General features: G+C 37.1%; 4 protein-coding genes across 4 annotated transcripts in view; 2 read left to right on the top strand and 2 right to left on the bottom strand.

Annotated features, from left to right (window-relative positions):
• Positions 1–6,426, bottom strand: part of LOC107654183 (ligand of Numb protein X 2-like) — a 16,377-nt gene extending 9,951 nt beyond the window's left edge. The window contains exons 1-4 of the mRNA XM_016441154.1: positions 6,321–6,426; positions 3,403–3,919; positions 2,611–2,696; positions 182–319 (exon numbers count right to left, since the gene is read on the bottom strand). Coding sequence (XP_016296640.1) covers positions 182–319; positions 2,611–2,696; positions 3,403–3,806 — 628 coding nt within the window. The 5' untranslated portion in view covers positions 3,807–3,919; positions 6,321–6,426. The remainder of the gene's footprint in view (positions 1–181; positions 320–2,610; positions 2,697–3,402; positions 3,920–6,320) is intronic.
• A 1,520-nt stretch (positions 6,427–7,946) lies between these two features.
• On the top strand, positions 7,947–9,446 carry LOC107654219 (transformer-2 protein homolog alpha-like). Its single transcript, XM_016441204.1, has 3 exons — positions 7,947–8,145; positions 8,602–8,676; positions 8,837–9,446. Exons 1-3 carry the CDS (start codon positions 8,123–8,125, stop codon positions 9,216–9,218), a joined length of 480 nt encoding a protein of 159 aa, XP_016296690.1. The 5' UTR covers positions 7,947–8,122; the 3' UTR covers positions 9,219–9,446.
• A 2,979-nt stretch (positions 9,447–12,425) lies between these two features.
• On the top strand, positions 12,426–14,807 carry LOC107654193 (pancreas/duodenum homeobox protein 1-like). The gene is made up of 2 exons (XM_016441161.1): positions 12,426–12,874; positions 14,344–14,807. The coding sequence occupies exons 1-2, from the start codon at positions 12,490–12,492 to the stop codon at positions 14,706–14,708; spliced, it is 750 nt and encodes a 249-aa protein (XP_016296647.1). The 5' UTR covers positions 12,426–12,489; the 3' UTR covers positions 14,709–14,807.
• A 1,756-nt stretch (positions 14,808–16,563) lies between these two features.
• On the bottom strand, positions 16,564–17,443 carry urad (ureidoimidazoline (2-oxo-4-hydroxy-4-carboxy-5-) decarboxylase). The gene is made up of 2 exons (XM_016441160.1): positions 17,186–17,443; positions 16,564–17,088 (listed from the first exon to the last, which is right to left on the bottom strand). Exons 1-2 carry the CDS (start codon positions 17,358–17,360, stop codon positions 16,739–16,741), a joined length of 525 nt encoding a protein of 174 aa, XP_016296646.1. The 5' UTR covers positions 17,361–17,443; the 3' UTR covers positions 16,564–16,738.
• Between the last annotated feature and the right edge of the window lie 4,953 nt (positions 17,444–22,396).

Below are 22,396 nucleotides of genomic sequence, written 5' to 3'. Positions count from 1 at the left end.
GAAGACTGGCTCTTCAAAATATCTTCTTTTGTGTTCAACATAAGAAAGAAACTCATACAGGTTTGGAACGACATGAGGGCGAGTAAATGATGACAATTTTCATTTTTGGGTGAACTATCCCTTTAAGAAACAAAGTGATTATATGGTTTATAGTCTAGTTTACTGTGTGAAATAATCATACCTTCTTCAGCAGAAAAAGGCAGAGTTTCAACAAAGTCCCATCCTGAAGAGGCAGAACTGCCAGTGCGGAGAAGATGAATGCACGGGTTGCTGAGAGGACGCTTTACACGAGGAGGAGCGCACTCTAAACCATGGACACCTTTGAGGGACAAAAAGACAGCTGAAAATATACATTTCATTCCATAAAACATGTAAGTCACCACAGACTATTATGTTAGCTTAGCAACATGTGCTAATTTAAATCTCTAATGGAATAAACTATAAAAAAGTATTGATAAAAACTGGTCCATTTGATTAAAATGGACTATTTAACCTAATAGTTGTGTATGCTATGTATTTTTTTAATGTACTATTTTCTATTATTTGTTTATTGTGTTAGCTTTGCGATATGTGCTAATGCAAGTCTCTTTTGGAATTAACTGCGAGTAAACCAAGTTCAAGTGAGTTTAAGTTGCTAATGTAGGGGGTTTCATATCATGAACTTTATAGTTACAGTCAAGACATTGGTGGGGGACCAAAAAATAAATAAATACATTGTAAGGCATACTTTTGTTGGTATTTTCAATGGAATTTTAAGTTAAAGGAATTAAAATATTAAAGGATTTGAAAGGATTAAAAAAAAGGAAAAGAAATAACAAAATAGTAAAAGAACTAAAATTTGAATATATTGTAATGCATATGAACTATTTGCATATTATTATTTTATTTCAATTACCAAAATCCATTTTTTAATAGTTGTAGTTTTACTTTTAGTTAACAATAACAACACTGGTCCAGTGAATCTATGGGATCTTTCTTTGCCTTTGAGCTTGGAGGATTTCAGCATTTCACTAACATGACTGTCATATAATTAACAGCGCTAATTAATTACTCTACGCATCAGTGGGGACAAAGACTTGTAGGATAGTATTGCACGCTGAGGTCTCATAGTATAACAAGAAAGCACCAGATTGTCAACACAGCTAAGAGAAGATGGCTAATTCTGGCAGTAACTCTCAGCCTTCTCTTAGGAAGGTGTTAGCGTCTTGTTAAGGTTAATCTCCTTGGGTCTTCTTCCATTAAGATATAAATAAAACATTCTTGCAAATAAGAGTGAATTAAGGAGTATAGATGATGACAAAACTTGAATAACTTCCATTTTCCTACTTGTTTTGACAAAAACAGTTGAGACTTTAGCTAATTTGTCCTGTGGTTTGTGAGCTAACTCAGCTTTGAACTATTCAACTCACGTTTGGCTTCAGACTCTACCCCAAACCCTCAGAAGGCCAAGACCTTCAGTTCTTGCAAATACACCATTAAATCCTATCTTGTGCACCAGAACTATTCTTAAAATGTATACCATTCTCTGCTAACTCTTAGTACAAAATAGCATACTGGACTCTCTAACTCACCATAGCTCTGGGTTGCCCTTGTCAGTCTCACAGAAGAAGTGGTTGAAAAGGTTTCCAGAGTTAAAGTTTCCCAGCATGGCTGAAGAGAATATAAAACTGCTGCTGTCCAGTGCATTACACGGGACCGACTAATCTCCCATCACATGACAAAGGGGCAAATAATCCCCATATGGGAAGGCTCCACTCACAAGAAAGTGACTCCAAAAGTCACTGGAGCCTTTGTCTGCTAAGCTTAATTGTCTTACTCTAACAGATACCTGAGTATGATATTTGTTGCTTCTGCATGTTCTGACTCAGAAGCCCCTCAGACATGTGGTAATGCTAAAGTTAAACTGTTGTATTCTGCATGTTTATTTGGGGTTTACTCATAATGGTACACCCCAAGTGTGTGTAGGTAATATTCTGTTTGAAAAATGAGCAGTGCATCCCAACTGAGAATTAAAAACAACAACAACTATTTAACACTTTCTGGTAGTACTACTACTAATAATTGAATTTTTATTTATCTGAATTTGAGATGGTCTTAAGGGGCATTCATAGGCACGCAAATGCAGGAGACCGGAAACACAAGCTCATTGGACATTCACTGCATTACAATTTCAAGCTTGGTAAACTCCTTGACCTGCAAAATTGTATCACGTTAAGTCATGTGACCATTAGAAGAATGATACATCATATTGTGACATTTTAGCTGAATTAAAAGAACACAAACTTGGAAACTACAGGTTTGCAACATTGCAGGAGTGGAGTCCATTGTATAAGTGGAGTACATAGCATATTTTTTAAATGTTTTTTAAAAAGGTGCCATGTGTCATATCTTGTCCTTTGTAGTGTCCAAAGAAATTTTGCATGCTCAAAGTCTAGTAGTAAGACCACCTCTTTAGCTGAGGAACAGACAAAAAGATAAAAAATTAAAATAAATATCTCCAATCTGATTGGCTGACTGGCACATTATTTTATCAGTCTGCCTGAAAACAAATTTGTGATTGCAGGCTAGTACAATGAATGCTTCTGATGAACATATACTGAAGTACTTAACCTGACTCTAAACGCCACTTAAAGACCTCAAAATTAGTTTTCTGGCTTATCTGTTGGGATTTGAGGCCACCTTTATGCTTGTGTATCCTCAAACATTCACAAAAAAGTTAATATGTCAACACAAGAAAGAATACTGTTCCTGTCTAGGATTTTTTTTTTTTTTAAATGAGCCAACTGGTTGGTTGCTTTACATGCCAGTCAGATGACTTCTTGTTTAACTGGGTGGTTCTTGGCTGCGAAGGCAACAAGATTTTTTGCTTACAGTCCACAGTCTTGTGTTAAATATGTAACCATTACTTGTACGTTTACACATTTGGTATGCTGTTATACAAAACAACTTACAGTACATTCAAGATATATATATCAAGATATATATTTCTTTCAAGATATAGGCCTACTAGATATATATATTTCAAGTTCTTGCATTCTCGCACCCATGAGTTTGACTTTGCTAGTGTTATGTTCTACTGTTTGAACTATACTGTAAAAAAATGGGTTTTCAAAGTTGTTAATAAAACAAAGATTATTTAAAGCGATAGTTCACCCAAAAATGAAAATTCTGTCATTAATGTATTAATCTAATTAACTATCCCTTTAAGTACGTTTTTACAAGAAAACACTATTCCAGTTTTTTCCACTTCAAATTTTTACCTTTAACTCATGGTGTTTTTACCTTTAATTCATCAAATACTGCACTAAATTTTTCACTGCATAAGAATACAACCATAATATGTTTATTTTAACAGATTTTGCATTTGATATTAAATAGTGTGAATATTCATGAGTATTTTACCTGTGTTTGAGATGTGCCTCCAGGTCACAGCGTGGCATGCTGAGAGAACAAGAAGGTGTCAGTGGACAGGTGACTGACAACTTATCCAGCAGCTTGTGCACCAGAATGCTGGAGCGCCGGCAGACCTGCAGCTGCAGATGCGCACGGTCCAGCGGACAAAAGTCCCGTTCCTGCAGAAAGCTGCGCAGGCAGCGGGCACAGAAGGTGTGGCCACATGGTGTATCCAGGGGCTGAACTAACGGCTGAAGGCAGATGTGGCACACCAAATCATCATCCACTTCCAGACGATAGTTATAAAGGTGGTTCTCGCAGGCGCGGTGAATCTGTCCACATTCAGAGCAAAGGGCCTCCAGAAGAGCTTCGCTCACCATGCCCGGGTCCACTCCCTCTCCCAGACTGCCCATTGTGCTTGGCTTCGGCTACACAAACACACTTAGTGGTTTGGTTACGGGGGTGTCAGAGGCTGTGCGACTCCGGCAGGGGACGGCCACCCCCTGGTAGACGGTGTTACATCACCCTGAAGGAGAAGAAGTGAGGTAACCGTTCTGAATGAGAGAACGTGTTTGTGTGTGTGCCATGTGTTGTGAGCATGAGATTATGTTGCAGAGCAGTGTGGGTTTACTCCTGCACATTAATCTGACAGTGTAATCTCTTGCTCTCTCGCCTGGAGCAATCTTTCAATCCCGCAGAGAGAGAATTATCTTGGATTGAGGCAGGGAGCGCAGAGTCAAGAGGTTTTGATGTGAAAGTGAGAATGGGGGGCAAGAGAAGATGACAAAAAGAAATACTCTATAAGATTTGAATTGATAACATTTGTTCAGAAAAGCCAGATTGGGGGGTGGGTGCAAACTCATCCGAGTCATTAAATACAAATATTTATCAAAACCTACCAGATTATAATTAAAATCATTCCTCTGAAGGCCCTGTTTCTAATTTTTGATACATTGTAGATTTAAAGGAACGGTTGACATTCTCTCTGTATTTACTCACCATTATGTCAATTCAAGCCTGACTTTCTTTCTTCAGTGAAAGAGTATTTTTAAAATTTCTGAAGAGTATTTTTTCAGTATAACTAAGGTGAATGACTGGGCCTCCAAAAAGCACCATAAAGGGAACATAAAACTGATCAGTGTGCTGTATTTCAAATCATACACTGGTTTAGTAGCTATTTTTCACAGAAAATCTTGTTAGCTGAAAGAAATAGTCATACAGGAGTGGAAAAACATGAGGGTCAGTAAATATGACAGAATTTTCATTTGTCTGTGAACTACATCAGGGGTTTTCAAACTGGGGTCTGTGAAAAACGTCTAGAGAAAATAAATCAATAAAATATGATATAAATGAATAAACAATACATTTAACAGTACATTACTAAGATGTAGTGAGCAGGCAAAAAAATGTAATAGACCTTAGTCAGAGTAGCACTATATTTAATTTTTGACAAAAATGAAAATGAGGCTGTGAGGGATAGAAGTACAGTGCGTTCAACGGATTGTCGTCGGAAATGGAAAGTCATAAGTTATGATCATATAGTGTGTGCCATTATAAAGACTGTAAGTATATCCCTCAATGCCTCGTTTTCGTCTGTGTTCAATATGCCATTTCACCTGATTATGTTCTATGTAATAAAAACGAAATATTTTTCAAATAATATTGTACACATACATTTTTTACACTATAAACTGGACCTTAAAAATATTCCGTTTTAAAATGGGAGTCCCTCGTATGAGGATGATCAAATTTGGGGGCCGTAGCATCTAAAAGATTGAAAACCCCTGAACTAGGCTTCTAATAATTGGCTTTTCGAGGCCACCAAACAGCAGGGGGCATTCTATTGGGCCAGCGATAACTACAACCTTCGCCTGTATTCACAGTATCCGACAGCTGTGCATCCGTGAGCAGCCCCACACTTGGTCTGTCGACGGCATCTCTGTGACTACCTGCCTCTGTTTTTATCTTGCAGCTGGACATGAATAAAACATGAGGACACAAGGCTTCTCTGTTCCGACTACAAAGCCCTGTCAACGTCTCATCAGACACACATACCCATGCACACTCGTCCCGCACACTGTAAATGTCTTAATGTGGATAGTCTGATCTAAATGAAGCAGCTTGTGCTTAAACTTCATCCCTTGATAGCATGATGTGGGACTTCATTAAATAAGGTTGGAATGTCTAATGGCTTTTGGGCAGCTGCCATTAGTATTTCTATTCTATGCTGGATCCTCTGATGACTTTTAATCACAAGGGAGTGTTTAGATATTGACTGCAAGGGCTGTTCAAGGCCACTCACTTGTTGTATCCTTGTATCTTTAGCTGCTTGTCACAGTTGTCTGTGTTCTCACTTGCAAAATGACACATTCGCGGTTATCTGGCTGCCTGGCGGATGAAGAATTAAATGTTTGTTCAGCTGAACTGACATAAAATAATGCAAATTAATCTGACATGCTCCATGTAGAATGATATGCACATCTCTAAAGTCTTTATTTATTGAGAAAACGGCTTTCAGTAGCAATGACATGTTTCCATTCTGCAGTCCAGATCTATTCACAAACCAGCGTTTTTGACACCCATCTCGCATTGCTTTTCCAAATCAATACATTGACCTTATTTTACAGAAAGGTTGCACATTCACAAACAGGTAGGCAGGATTCTCTTTGTAGAATTAAAATGTCTGTGGATGCCACCTGCATGAATTGTCTCGTTAATAAGGCGTATCCAATCCAGATCTATGACATACAAATATCGATATCTCATTATTTCTGGTACAGAGCGGCTCGCTGTACATTTTTTCGTTTACTGTCTCTCTCTCTCTCTCTGTGCTATCGCCCGTACAATAGGCGACAATGACATGTAACAAAATGCGTGTAATAATAAAGGATCGGCGGGTGATAATATGAGTATTTGAATAACATTACCTGTTCGCGTTCCCTTTGGATGTGAACTCTCGCCCCGAGAGGGGATAATCATGGAGCTCAATCACATCCACCGCAGCTTGCCCGAGCCGCATCCGCACGTCAAAACACCCCCGTATCTGTCTTGTAGCGATGTCCGATTCGTTAACGAATGGCTCGTTTGAATAGACTCTTTTGAATGAATCAATTGAACCTGTTCATTATACTGGTCTAAATAATTAGTGCATGTATTGGACTTAATCGGCCCAGCGACTCTCGAGTCAAAAACTGCCCGACTCGTTGAACCGAGAACCGTCTCTTTCAAAAATGTCCAGACGATGATAAATGCATTTGGAGTGAACTATATATAAAATATCAAATGAATATGAATAAAATAACATGAATATAAAAAATGCAATAAAATCTTGACACTCTAACACTAGCTCTTTCTCTATTTCTATATCTACTATTTATTCTTTTTATTTATTATTATTAAAAAAATTAACTTGCTACGTGTAAGACTAACATGGGACATGTCCAGTGTTGGGGAAAGTTACTTTTAAAAGTAATTGTGTTGTTTTTTTGAGTGAGATGAATTAATGCATATTCATATTTATTTTAGAACTACAGTAACATCTGATTTCTCTCAACATGGGGACAGGAGAGCTGTCAATCAATAAATTGGAAAAAAAAAGTAACTTGCGTTACTTATTTGAAAAAGTAACTCAGATATTCTCTTGTAAATTAAAAAGTAATGCGTTACTTTACTAGTTACTTGAAAAAAGTAATCTGAATACGTAACTCGCGTTACTTGTAATGCGTTACCCCCAACACTGCATGTCACCTCACGTACAGTAGACTACATTGTTGCTCTTTTATTGGTTTTGATTGCTTCTATTGTCTTCATTTGTAAGTCGCTTTGGATAAAGCATCTGCTAAATGATTAAATGTAAATGTAATTACTGAGGATTTGAATGATAAAGTTACTTTATAGCCGGATAGCAAAAATGTTACAAATAAAATGTTCTGGAGATATATGCATGACTTGATTGCATGATTTATCAACAAAATCAAATGCAAAGGCAAACCAAATTTGGTTTTAATACATAGGTTAATTTCAAACATAATTAATTAATTTAAACCCAAGATATATAAATTAATTTTATTTTTGCTTATTGTAAATGCAAATTATACTTAAGTTCCTATTAGTGGATTTCCTGGCTATAGTGGCTATAACAAATTGAACTAGGACACATGATATTAAAATAAAGACCCTTATTTATTAAATCTTAAGCGAAAATAACATAATAGCCTAAATAGCTTTTTAGAGGATGCACTGGAACGTTTTAGAGCATGTAATATGCTAAGGGACCATGTAATGACGTAAAGAACCACCGAATCATTCTTGAACCGCTTCATTTAGACGAACTGTTCAAAAGAACCGATTCGAGGAACTTCTGTCGGACTCAACGTGGAGGCGGGGACTCACGTTGTCAATCGAATAGCAGGTGTGACCATTTAGGTGCCTGATTGAAATGCGCCCTTATGTTTTAAGCATAGACTGTATGATTTTTTAGACGCTATAGTTATTAATTATATATACAGAAAGGTTTAACGTTTTAGTGTGAATTTTGCTGTCATGCATGTCCGCAGCTGACGTAGGTTATATTTTACATCCGTTTTTTAGGTTAGGACTATGATCAAGGACTAAGTCAAACGGGGTCCTAATTTGGGTTCTCATCAAGTATAGGAAATAACACCAGTTAGCAAGCAGAGCTGAAACGAATTAAAATTTAACACTGAATGCGTTTCAGTTTAAATAAATCATGGATGAAAGTGAACTAGAGAGGTATGACATAACTTAAGATACTGTTTTTTGCTTACAACCGTTTTAGTGGGCTAGTTTATGATGTTATGTTAAATGTGTGACCCGGCTGAGTGCAGCTGTTTAACAGTCAAGATGTATTGGTAATATGTGGTCAGGTATCATACTACATGCAAGTTAGCAATCATCTCCGATATCTTACAAGGAAGGAATTATTCATTTAGATAAAAAGCAGCCATGTGCTTTGTGACATTACCTGTTCTGTTCTATGTTGTGATAACAACATTAGTTGTAATTGAGAGCAACTGCCTTAAAGATCAAAGTACTGTCAGTACAATTAAGCATTAACGTTATAGAAATACTGAATACTGTCCCTGCAGTCAGGAATGAAAATGAAACAATAAGTGCTTCGGGCCCGTAGGTTACAGCAGTACAGTTACCCATTTCTCTCACTCGTGTAAATATTCTTTCCTCCAACAGGAAAGCAGTGGAGGAGCTCCTTAAAGAAACTAGCAGAGCAAAAGTCCGTGCTGAGACAATGGGTGCTACTGGATGGTAAGTATAGATAATCATGTTGAAAGGTGCAGAACAATTTATTTGCTGTCCTTGATTGACAGTTTACAATTTAGAAGGCTTTATATCTTATAAATGAATACTTTTCGGAATTCCCTTATGTTTCTTGAATCTAAAAGCTGGTTAAATTGCTGTTTTCTAGGATGAAATGTCCGCTGGGAAGCACAAACAAGCGCTTTCTGCTGAACACAATTCGTTCCTCTGCTGTGACGCATCAGCCTACAAATCAGCGTGCTTCGGAGAGGGGAAGAGATGATGAACATAGGTACAAAAGAGCTTGTGAAAAACATCACAACACGGACTGTGAAAAGTGCAATCACAAAAAAGACTATTCACACAGAAGATACCACTCTGACTCTCATTCACACACTTCCAAACACCGCTCTTCCTCACGCAATCATTCACCATCCCGAAGAAGACACTCCCCTCACCTCTCCCGGAAGTCAAAAAGGACTCGATCTCGCTCACCAGTGCGGGACAGTTCCCCAGATGTCAAAAAATACACTGACAGAGGGGGGAAATGATGCAACACTCTCTTTGTAGCTTTTTTGTTTTGAGCACACATGAGATCTCTACATGTCTATGTCATGTCCTATGAATGCGTACAACAATATGAAGGCATTCTGCAAATTTCCATTTGCATTATATTGCTGAACAATAATATTAAAATAGCATTTTTAAAACAACTAAAAGACGGAATTTGATTATTGAGAGAGGCTGTTAATATCATTTCAGAACTATTTTTAATAGGTCATTGTGTATCCTTGTTTCCTTGATTTTTTTTATATAATTTTATTGTTTGTATAAACATACTTTGTGCGTGTGTACACACTAAGTATATATGTTTACATATTATTAATTTGTGTAAATTAAATCTTAACCAGCAATAAACATGATGTTCGTAGCTACAGTCGTAATTACTCCGGAATATATCAGCAATAATGTAGTTTTTCTCAACAGTGGACTTTGGTTTAAAAAAACGTTTAGAAATTAACGTTTGCGCAATAAACGCGAGTGTTTGTCGGCGACGTTTCTGTCATCCATCCATTCAGTGCGTGGTGTCAGAATGAATGACTGCGCCTGAGATTTTCCTCAATGCGCGATTTAAATTTCATTTTAAATGTCATTATCATTCCTTTGCGGCGGTTAGACATGTTTGGCCAAGCTTTCCTGTCGCCACTAAGCAAGCATATTTTATCGCCATTCATCCTCTTATTTCTTATCAAAGAGTCTGAAAGTAAAGGCTCGGTTTCCGTGATCCACCTGGTTGCTCGCACCTCACCATGTGATATTTAATTTAAATCAAAATACACGTATGTTAGGCTAATTAAAAACTGCAGTATTTACACGGGTAGCCAAAACTGCATTTTCCTTCAGTTTTATAGACGAAGCATTATGTGGGTGTAGGCCACTGGGTTTATCAACATCTGATTACGTGTCGTTTTACATAACGCAATTGTACGATTATGATTTATCTGAACTCCCATTATCGAGTCGCACTTGGACATTTATAGCTACATATTACTCCTACTCAAACATACAAGTGGTTTCAGAACGCTTTTGCGTGTCTCCTAACTGGTTTATTGCGTTTTATCTGAAGTCTCAAAACGCATTTTAATTGCTAGCCGATTTTATGTACCAGTGCCTTAAGTTGTGTATTTTCTCTCTGGCATGGCAAAGCTACATTTCTTATCACTTTACACCATTATCCCTCTCATATCCTTCCATGGATATGATTCCAAATAGCGTCGTCTCTCTCACGCTTCATAAAACCTTTTGTACTCTTTCAACATTGTGAAAATAGTCTCGGATAAACTGAAAATAGTCGCGGATAACGGTTTCCTTTCCTTTTCAAACTAGGTCATATATAAACACCATTAAGCGCCGTTACGAGGCTTGATCTGCGAGGAATGGATTTGCCTGAATTTTATGACGGGCATGAGAGCCCCATTAAGATAGGAAAGAAAGTGCCATTATTGTCATTTGAAGAGGTCCATGCAAACACAGCACTATGCCATGTATTCTTGAAATTTGCTTGAATATAATAAAACATTCTGTTTTTATTAAAAAAAAATATATATATAAAAAGTCATGTATGTGATGTATTTACTTGTCACTTTTTGAAGTCTTGACAAATGCAAGGTTGTAGTAAAGAATAATGATTTAAATGTCATTCGTCTTAAATAACCCTTTATTTATTTATTTGTTTTATTCATGCATGCAAACGAATGGAAAGGATGCTCGGATGGAGTTCTGGAAAAATAATTGGTCAAAGAATAAAATTTCCGATGTCAACACTTTTTACAAACGTTAAACGTTAAACGTCTAGTTGGGGGACAAATCCAAAACAGAGAAATTCACAGTCTTTTTAAAATTAAGAAAAAATAGAGATACATTAAAAAACTTAAATCTATAATGGGCTATTATTTGTTTTTGAACATAATTATTTATTGTTGCTTCAACATACAAGACTTGGGAAATTCCCCTAATTGAAAATCACCTTTTGCTGCCCGTTTCTCTCTTGTTCTGACCTCTCCAAACATCCAAACAGACTGCCAGGTGCGCTTACGTTGCGCACACATCTCAAACTAATTGAGTTCTGTTTCACTCTCAATGTTAATTCGTTTACACCGAACAGCTCGTTTTTATTTATCCACGAGGACTTTAGTTTAATGGACCGTGGACGGGTGTGCTTAATGGCAGGTAAGCTTGGTTAAAGCAAAAGACGGACAACATGTTGAGAGGTGTGCGTAATGATTGCCCTTGTCACCAGTGTCCATAGATTTTACGTAACAAGGACTTAATGGTGCCTCTTAATGTGTACATTTAGAAGCCCACGCGCTCTTTTTACGAGAAAAATAAATGTTTAATAGGTAAATTCTATCTTACGCATAGCTAGTATTCGGCTTCAGATAAAAATGCGCGTTCAGAATAACTTAATATTTCATCGATACTTTTGAAACCAAACGTACCCTATAGCCTATATGTAAAAAATAAATATGAACTTTTTAGACCCCCCAACCACTTCGCACCCTGCTACACTTTTTTAAACGGGATCAAAACGTTTTATTTTTTTACCATTTTCCCAAAGAACATTTTAATAATCTGAAGACATCTTCCCACTAAATAACATTTTGTGCAATAGAAAGTTTCCATGGACGTTTAATGTTATTCATAGATGCCAAGTTATAGGCTATTTGTGCAGTTACTTTGTTGTCATATTTTGTTTTTGCTTAGATAATTAAAGCTCAAGGTCTGGGTTATTTTGCCTTTGATAAGTGTGAATCGATCCTGCCTCTCTTCTATCGGAAGTTGATAAAGAGAATTTGAGAATTTAGAATGTTTTATCAACATTTTTTATTCTACATTTTGAAGTCCCTTGTTTATACCCGTTCGGTGTTCATTGAACAGCGGCAGCCTTTTCTGTGGAGATCAGAGATACGGATTCCCCGATTCACCTGTCTTTGCAGTAATTCTAACAACTGCAGTAACACATATAGTCGCAGGCAAACAGAAAGTGTTTGCCAAGGGCATTGATTTGAGCATGGTCAGTTCTGTTCAATTATTGTCAACCCGCGGGGCAGTCGAAAGGAAACACGTACAGAATCTACTGCCAGTTGACAGCTTTGTGTAAACAGTGAAACCAATGGTGCAGCAGGGTCACATGGTCACGGTGGCACACCTATGAGGCCCTCGATCGGCGCCAGACGCTCAGACTGCAGGTAGAGCAGAGGTCCTGATCAGGGGCAGGGCGCTGGCTCGTGTACAGCACGGTTTCCCCGGTCTGTGGCAATCATGAATCGGGAAGAGCACTATTACCCTCCTAACCACCTGTACAAGGACTCTTGCGCCTTCCAGAGACATCCCAACGAAGACTACAACCAAAACCCTCCACCGTGTCTGTATATGAGACAGATTCAGTCCGTCTACGCCTCACCGTCCTTGGGCAGCCAGGACCAGTCAAATCTTACCGACATTACTTCTTATAACATGTCGACCCGGGATGATCTGACGGGGCCTCATCTTCACCTTCCCCAGACTCCGCAGACATCTCTACAGACGCTCGGCGGTTACGGAGACTCTCTTGACCTGTGCGGGGATCGGAACAGATACCATCTGCCCTTCCCGTGGATGAAGTCAACGAAATCTCATACGCACGCCTGGAAAGGACAGTGGACAGGTAACTCTAGTACTTCGGCCGTTAATTTGTAGGTTTACCAATTAACTTTTGACAAAATTAAAGCAGGCCCTAATGTCACATTCATGCTTATGATCTCCAAAGAATCATTGTGTTACAAGATTTCCATTTGGAAGTAGATGGTTGTATTTCTAATTACCCCATTTAGTTAAAAATAACTTTGTTTTTGTAGATTCCAAACGCATCCATCGTTGTTCAGAAAAAGAAAAGGATATAGCCGACAGGACCAGGGTTCTGACAATGGGCTGGGTTTCCCAAAGGCATCGTAGTTTGACACATATAAATGCTGAAACGCGGCCCTGAAAAAGTGTTATTGTCGTAAAAAATTGTTACAGCAGTCACAATTCAGTAATATACACAACCCATTTTTCTTGAGTGGTCATTCAGTGAGTGGTCCACACGCAAATTACTTTTTTGTCTTTCTTTTAAAAGACAAAAAAAAGATAAAATACTGTTTTGGTCTTTTATCGCCCACAAGAAGAAAACAATAAGAAAGGAAGTAAAGAAAGTTCGTTTTTTGTTTCTTTGCTTAAATTCTATACTGCATACAATTGATGACTTTTAAGTGCCTGATTATTTTTACATAATTTCTAGAACAATGTTAATAGTTATATTTACTGTAAAATGTTACGATTATTAATTTTTGTAATATAAAAAAAAATCGTGAAATAAAAGTAAAAAACATAATAACGTTATAGAAGTAATTCCCTATATAATATATACATACAATTTGTCATATATAATTATTAAAATAGCCTATAATTGTTAGGCTATTATTATTTTGGGATTAAATTAATGACCTGATGAACATAAATAGCCTATTACTTGACCATTGCAAGGTATCTTTTTTATGGAACAGTTTTACAGTGAAAATGAATTTGATCTGGATTTCTTTTACTCTGAAGACATTTTAAAGACTAATTTTAATTCCCCAATTAGTAGCCTATTTTATTTAGACGTCGGATAAAAACATTTCTAGCGGTGAATGCACGTCAGATTTCACCAGCTGCTGAGTGATTAAAGCCTATATTGACGGAAACTAGGCTACAACACAACTTTCATTCGAGACCATACTTATACGCTATTTCTTGTCATTGAATCTAATAGCCAAAGGTGCCCTATTGAAATAAAAAGAAACTAGCCTAATTCGAGTTAAATGCATATTATTTTCAGTCTGAAACATCTGGTTTAAATGAATATTATTTTCAGTCTGAAACATCTGGTTTAAGGTAGTCCTCATTTTTACTTGAACTATAGGCTACTGAATTCAGTTGGGAGGTTTTGACCTTTGAGATGACGCCCGTGAGTTTTTTTTAAATATATAGCCTATATATAACGCCCTGATCAAACGTTCAGATAACTTTCAAACTGGAATACCCTCAGAGGCAGATGGTGTGTCTGTGTCGAAAACATGACCTTACTAAAATGTCACTACTGTTATTCTGTTTTAGGACCTTACATGGTGGAGGCCGAGGAGAACAAGCGCACGCGGACGGCATACACCAGAGCGCAGCTGCTCGAGCTCGAGAAAGAGTTCCTCTTCAACAAGTACATCTCGCGCCCGCGCCGCGTGGAGCTCGCGCTCACCCTCAGCCTCACCGAGAGACACATCAAGATCTGGTTCCAGAACCGACGCATGAAGTGGAAAAAGGAGGAGGACAAGAGGAGAGCCAGAGGAGTGGATCCCGAACAGGATTCCTCCATCACGTCCGGAGATCTGAAGGAGGAGTCATGTGTCGCTCCGGGAACGGGACCCCCCTCACCCCTGCACTCTCACCTACCTCCAGTCCCACAAGACTCCTCAAACAAACACTGACCCAAAGAGACATGTGTCATCAACACAATCTTTCAGCCTGCCATCGACGTGTGGAAATACAAGTGTGCCAGTGACACTGACCAGAGTGCGTCAAATGCTGTAAATCTGTACAGTAGGCCTACTCAAAGATTGACAGTAGGGGGCGATCTCAGTGGTGTGAGAGGCGAAGCTCCCCTGGAGTCAGTTTCTTGGGAGGTGTTTTTGTGTAATAGAAATTCATGACGTCATCAAATGTTCATGAGCAAAACTTTATTGGACATTGTTATAATTGTATTCGTATTTATAGATAGACAATGAAAAGTCAAATTCAAGTGAATATCTCTCTATCATGAATTTCTTTCAATAACATTCATAATATTTATGTAGCTACTGCTAAACAAATTAAAAACATGCGTGCCGTCATATCATTTGTTTTAATTTGGTGCAAATAAGTAGCCTAAAACAAAGCAACCCATAAAAGACCGCCGATTAATAATCAATATTTTTTACGGATTTCAATACCCAAAGTTTATTAACCAATGCGAGAAAAAATTTGTAATGCAATAATTTCATTTAGCCCTATTGGAATTATTCATTATTAATTAATCAGAGCAAGCTGTTCAAGCATGTTTTGGCACAAACATAAGTACTGCCATTTTTCTTATATTTCTCTTTACTATAGATTTACAAAGCATTAAAATTGTTCTTTTATTGCGTTAGATGCGCCAGAACCCCGCTAACAGGGAACGTTGTCACAATTTGGCTAACGTTCTGGCAAGGTTCTCTCAAAGTTGTGAACAAACATTCTGCCGGTAACGTTAATAGAAAGTTAATTCAAAGTTATCTCGTCTTGAAGAGGCTCACGTTCTCAAAACGTAAGCACAAACCATGACATCATTCATGGAACGTTTTTCTGAAACATTTTAGTTGGATGTACCCGAGGCTACTTGCTAATTTCAGAGGGTTGAGACATTCAAACGTAATTTTCCCATCACGTTTGCGAAATGATCAAATAGAACGTTCCTTTATTTTAATGTTTCCCCTAACGTTCACATAACCCAGAAAAATGTTTTTCAAACATTTAAAAACCTGGACGTTTTAAATGTTCAGAAGACATTCGAAAATAACGTTTTCATAACTTAATGGGTTAACGTTTTTAGAACAAATGGCTACTTCCTATGGGTCAATTAGTACGGTGGCCGAGAAGTGCAAAGCAGATCACAATTCTGAAAACAAAATAACAAATTACAAACGCAAATGCAAGTCTAAAAAACAAAATAACAATTCAGAAAGCACAGCAACAATTCAGAAAACATTATAACAAGTCAGAAAACACAATGACAAATTCGAAAACAAAATAACAAGTCAGAAAACACAACGACAAATCTGAAAACAAATGAACAAGTCAGAAAACACAATGACAAATCAGACAAACCGGAAGAGGTAGGTATAGTTTGAGACAGCGCCATTGGTTTGGGATTACTCACCGCTGACTGGACAAGACATCTGTCAATCAACGTATACAGGAAGAACCAGCCGAAGAACAGCAGAGTCGTGGTAGAAAGTTCGGAGATGGTATTAAAGTAGCTCAGTTTGTGTAAATAGGTATTTGCACTTAGTGTAAATAGCATATTGCTAAAAATACTGCTATTTTCACTTAGTGTAAATAGAATCCATTGCTAATAAGAGATTTGAAAAGGGAGAAAAAAAAAGTTCGGCAAAAGGTGGGATTGAACCCGGGTCGATCGCGTCAAAAAGCCACTGACACACGCTTATCCAGCTGCACCACTGGAGCTGATGATTTACCACCACTTTTAACAATTGTTGTTGTGCTTTCTGAATTGTTATTTTGTTTTTTAGACTTGCATTTGCGTTTGTAATTTGTTATTTTGTTTTCAGAATTGTGATCTGCTTTGCACTTCTCGGTCACCGTAAATTAGGCATATAGGCCTTCTTATTTTTTATGTGTGGATGAGGCCCATTTTTTTAAGAAATAGGCTAAACACAAACAAGTAGAGAGGTGCAGTAAAACATTTTGTAACGGTAACTTGTTACAGTTCGGTTTGAATGTCAGATAAGACAATACTGCGTAACCTGAGGCGACAGATTTTTTTAACCTCTTCAATCGCGCGCTCTCGTTCCGCTGCGCGGTCATTCTTCAAGCGTTCAGACAGTTGGCCCACAATATCTGCTTTTTTGTTGAGACGGGCACAGATGACAAAAGGGAAGCCAAAGCGCTCCTTGTACTCCGAGTTTAGACGGTACATTTGCAGAACCTCGGCGGAGTCCAGTGTGGTCATACCGGCTTGACTCTGCTCTTCTTGAGACTCGCGTGTTAGCGTCCCGCTCTGGAGGTCCCGGCCCGCCAAATCAGGGTGACACCGCAAAATGCCCTCTTTACCTGAACACATTCAATGTACTTAACCAGTAAATAAATTATTGTGTTTAAAACTTAAGGAAACCTGATTTTGATAAACAGACAAAGCAGAAGAAATCACCTGAGTCTGGTAGACTGAGAATGAATTCCGTTATGTGAGCCTCGATGTCTGCTAGATCTTTGAATGGCCGGTGGGACCATATTGCAGCCGAAATGAGGGGGCATTTCTCAACCACATTACCGAATAGTTTCACAAAATCCTCGTATGTTAGAGCATTTACAACGTTTATGTCCATGGCTCCGGCGCGTGTCCTCTGCAAACTATAGGGAAATGGCAAAATCCAATATTGGACGAGGTCAACGTCCACTGGGGCAACTACGGTTCCCATTTAAATATCAGTAGTTGTCTCAATGTGACGCACTAAGGAGGATGAATATCCTCATTACACAATACAGGTATGATTATTGGGGTTTATATATCCTATTTAAATTTATTCCATGGTCTGTCTTGAATATTGGATTCCGATTGGCTGGCAGGTATGCAGTAAAACCATTTAATGCACAGGTAGTTCCATATTACTGTTCCATAGTAATGCGCTGCTTGCTTTAATTGATGTACACATATGGAGCGAATTTTGTGACAATATTAATCAAACAAATCCAGCGTTTTGCAAATAAACACAATTTGCTTTGCAAATAAAAACTCGACTTTCAAACAAACGCAAAGTGATTTGCAAATACAAAACTCAATTTGAGAGAAAATGTAGAGGTATGGACAAATATATGTATTGTGTGTTACAACTGTGAGACTCATTTGCCTTTTTATGAGGAAACTTGGCTTGATTTTCTCACAAATGCGTGCAGGCAGATTTTCTCACAAATGCAATTGAGCGACTTTCTTTTCCAAAAACAGCAGATGGCGCTGTCGGTCAATTTAGGCTACGCTAGTCTTCGGAGACCAAACTTTTCAGAGAAACATGAGTGGGGAACAGGTGAGTTTCTGTCTTACTATATCTATAATTAACCATATAGATGTTTTAACAAAGCGACCCTACTACAATACCAGTGAAATTCACAATAAGTGCTGTAAAGTTGTTAACATGATTAGTTAGTTCAAAAATCAGTAGTGACATGGCTAAACATTTAACTAAGGCAGTATTTCCCTATAAAAACTGATCCATTCTCCGTACCTCTTATCCTCTGTTGGATCGCGGTATATAGAATATACATACATATGTTGATACAATTGTTCAACATTCAAAACAATGCAGGGGTATAACAATATATCATGTCACAATATATTGTAATACTATAAAATGCAAATGTATTGTGGATAGCGTCACCTGTGTACCAAAAATGAAAGCGTTTTGAATTTTATTTTTACGTTAGGTCAAGTAAGATTTATTGTCATTCTGCTATATATGTTGAGACATAGCCTACAGTGGAGAGAAATCTCTGCAGTAAAAGTTTAAACAAGTATAAAACTACACATAGACAACCTACTGAAAGGAGTAGGCTAATCTAATTATACAAATAGGCTATTGTAATCAAACTAGTTTAAGTTCAGGTGAGCTTTATTGTGATTCAGCTATATAAATGTACTAAAATATAATCTAAACATTAATATCCCTTACGGAAAATTAACCATGGTTTTACTAAATAAATACCATGGTATTTGTAGTAACGCTGCCATTATAGAAATGGTCACCTGCAAAAAAAAAAACATTGTTACCACACTTTTACTATAGTAAAAGCAACTTTAATTTTCGTACGGGATATCATAGTTTATTATCATATTTATGTTTATACAGGTGCATCTCAATAAATTAGAATGTCGTGGATGCATTGAATTTATTTAATACACGAGTTTCACAATTTGAGTTGCATTACTGAAATAAATGAACTTTTCCACGACATTCTAATTTATTGAGATGCACCTGTATATAGCATAGTTTATATACACGCCTTGTACAACATTTAAAACTAAAAATGGCCTGTAAGGAGATATTTCATATTTCAACCAATATACCGGCAGATTTTAGTCTGACAATATAGCCTGTTTGGAAAAATCCAATTAAAAATTTGTAGCTTTTTATATATGGCCGAGCAACATTTTAACTCATGAAGTTAAGAATAAAAGGCTACTGTCAGGAATTATATTAGTGGCTCTTCAAAATGCAAACGTTCGTCATCTGAGTCACTCCGAGAAGAGTCCTCACTGTCCAAAGTGTGTCTTCACCCATGTAGCGTGCCATCATCCAACACGCAGAAAAAGAAAGTAGGCTAAATTCTATGATGAAGCTTGACGTTTTGATGCCATTTTTCGGGGGCATCTATATGTTTACCTGGCTGACCTCAGATCATTAACATGTGAACAGAGGGCTCAGTGTGAGGCGGGATCACATTAGCGATAATGAGGTGAGACAGGAGAAACTGTACCTCTCCTTACTTTCATACGGATTATATAATCAGAGAATATTTGTTTTCAATTTGAATTGGTTTTAAAAGTAGACATTTCAAGCTTTCTATACATATATGTATCATGTATGTGAGGCACATATTCACTGAGATTCAGGTTGTTTTATTCATGTGCCTGTGAAGAAAGTTCCTGGAGACCGAGACGGCAGAAAGCGCACCCTGTTTGTTTTCTTTATTTTACAAAAGCACATTGTTTTATTGTTATTATGACTATACACAAATAAAAGTAGACCCTTTGCAGTTTCAAATGATGCCATACTCGTATCTGTATTTTTAATTATTTTCGTGGTCATCAAGAAAACGTGACAAAACGCGTCGGCGCGGTCTTCGACTCCAAAGATTATTTTCTAATCATTACATTGTTAAACTCATTCTGAAATACTGGTAAACCACTGTTTGTTAATATAATTCTGAAATACTGGTAAACCACTGTTTATTAAAATGCTGAATTTAGTATTATATCAGCGTGAACTTGATCCTTCTCCCCAATTCACAGGACAAGAGTGACACCAGAAGAGAACTATTCATCATTTTGCTTAGCTAAAAAATACATAATTATTTTAGACACAAATGATTGCACAGTGTTACAACATTTAAAAAGTTTTAGATATTGTACTAAATGTGATTTGTTTTCAATTTTTTATTAATAATTAATGACCTCTTGGGTGATATTACTATATCTGACAGCCTACTAAATTAAATTGTCTAAGCTTTCATTTTTGGCACACAATATTGTCGCTATCCATAATACATTTGCATTTTAGTATTACAATATATTGTGACACGATATATTGTTATACCCCTGCATTGTTTTGAATGTTGAACAATTGTATATGTATATGTATATGTATATGTATATATTCTATATCCCGCAATCCAACTGAGGATAAGGGGTATGGAGAATGGATCAGTTTTTATATGGAAAGACTGCCTAGTTAAATGTTTAGCCATGTCACTACTGATTTTTGAACTAATCAATCATGTTAACAACTTTACAGCACTTATTGTGAATCTCACCGACACTGTAGTAGGGTCGCTTTGTGAAAACATCTAAATGGTTAATTATAGATATTGTAAGACAGAAACTCACCTGTTCCATGAATATCTAACGGTAACCACGTTATAGCAAAATCCATATCATGGAACAACATAATACCGGTTGTCACTTTCATACCGGTATAGCGCTCACCCCTAGGTATCTACATGTTTACCTGGCTGACCTCAGATCATTAACGTGAACAGAGCGCTCAGTGTGAGGCGGGATCACATTAGCGATAATGAGGTGAGACAGGAGAAACTTTACCTCTCCTTACTTTCATACGGATTATATAATCAGAGAATATTTGTTTTCAATTTGAATTGGTTTTAAAAGTAGACATTTCAAGCTTTCTATACATATATGTATTAATGTATGTGAGGCACATATTCACTGAGATTCAGGTTGTTTTATTCATGTGCCTGTGAAGAAAGTTCCTGGAGACCGAGACGGCAGAAAGCGCACCCTGTTTGTTTTCTTTATTTTACAAAAGCACATTGTTTTATTGTTATTATGACTATACACAAATAAAAGTAGACCCTTTGCAGTTTCAAATGATGCCATACTCGTATCTGTATTTTTAATTATTTTCGTGGTCATCAAGAAAACGTGACAAAACGCGTCGGCGCGGTCTTCGACTCCAAAGATTATTTTCTAATCATTACATTGTTAAACTCATTCTGAAATACTGGTAAACCACTGTTTGTTAATATAATTCTGAAATACTGGTAAACCACTGTTTATTAAAATGCTGAATTTAGTATTATATCAGCGTGAACTTGATCCTTCTCCCCAATTCACAGGACAAGAGTGACACCAGAAGAGAAATATTCATCATTTTGCTTAGCTAAAAAATACATAATTATTTTAGACACAAATGATTGCACAGTGTTACAACATTTAAAAAGTTTTAGATATTGTACTAAATAATGTGATTTGTTTTCAATTTTTTATTAATAATTAATGACCTCTTGGGTGATATTACTATATCTGACAGCCTACTAAATTAAATTGTCTAAGCTTTCATTTTTGGCACACAATATTGTCGCTATCCATAATACATTTGCATTTTAGTATTACAATATATTGTGACATGATATATTGTTATACCCCTGCATTGTTTTGAATGTTGAACAATTGAATCAACATATGCAGCCCATATATTCTATATCCCGCGATCCAACGGAGGATAAGAGGTACAGAGAATGGATCAGTTTTTATGGGGAAACACTGCCTAGTTAAATGTTTAGCCATGTCACTACTGATTTTTGAACTAATCAATCATGTTAACAACTTTACAGCACTTATTGTGAATCTCACCGACACTGTAGTAGGGTCGCTTTGTGAAAACATCTAAATGGTTAATTATAGATATAGTAAGACAGAAACTCACCTGTTCCCCACTCATGTTGGTCTGCTGTATTCCCTGAAAAGGTAAACAGGTGTTTCGGATCTCAGGAGACTAGCGTAAATTGGCCGAGAGCGCCATATGCTGTTTTTGGAAAAGAAGGTTGCTCAATTGCATTTGTGAGAAAATCTGCCTGCACGCATTTGTGAGAAAATCAAGCCAAGTTTCCTCATAAAAAGGCAAATGAGTCTCACAGTTGTAACACACAAGACATATATTTGTCAATACCTCTGCATTTTCTCTCAAATAGAGTTTTGTATTTGCAAATCACTTTGCGTTTGCTTGAAAGTCAAGTTTTTCTTTGCAAAGCAGATTGTGTTTATTTACAAAACGCTGGATTTGTTTGATGAATATTGGCACAAAATTCGCTCCATAGATAACGTCAACATGGCGGATGATGTCCGGATCGC

The sequence above is a fragment of the Sinocyclocheilus anshuiensis genome, unplaced genomic scaffold (genome assembly GCF_001515605.1).
Source record: "Sinocyclocheilus anshuiensis isolate Anshui unplaced genomic scaffold, SAMN03320099.WGS_v1.1 scaffold655, whole genome shotgun sequence".
Taxonomy (NCBI): Eukaryota; Metazoa; Chordata; class Actinopteri; order Cypriniformes; family Cyprinidae; genus Sinocyclocheilus; species Sinocyclocheilus anshuiensis.
Note: the sequence above shows the minus strand (reverse complement) of the source record. Positions and strands in the feature narration are given on the sequence as shown.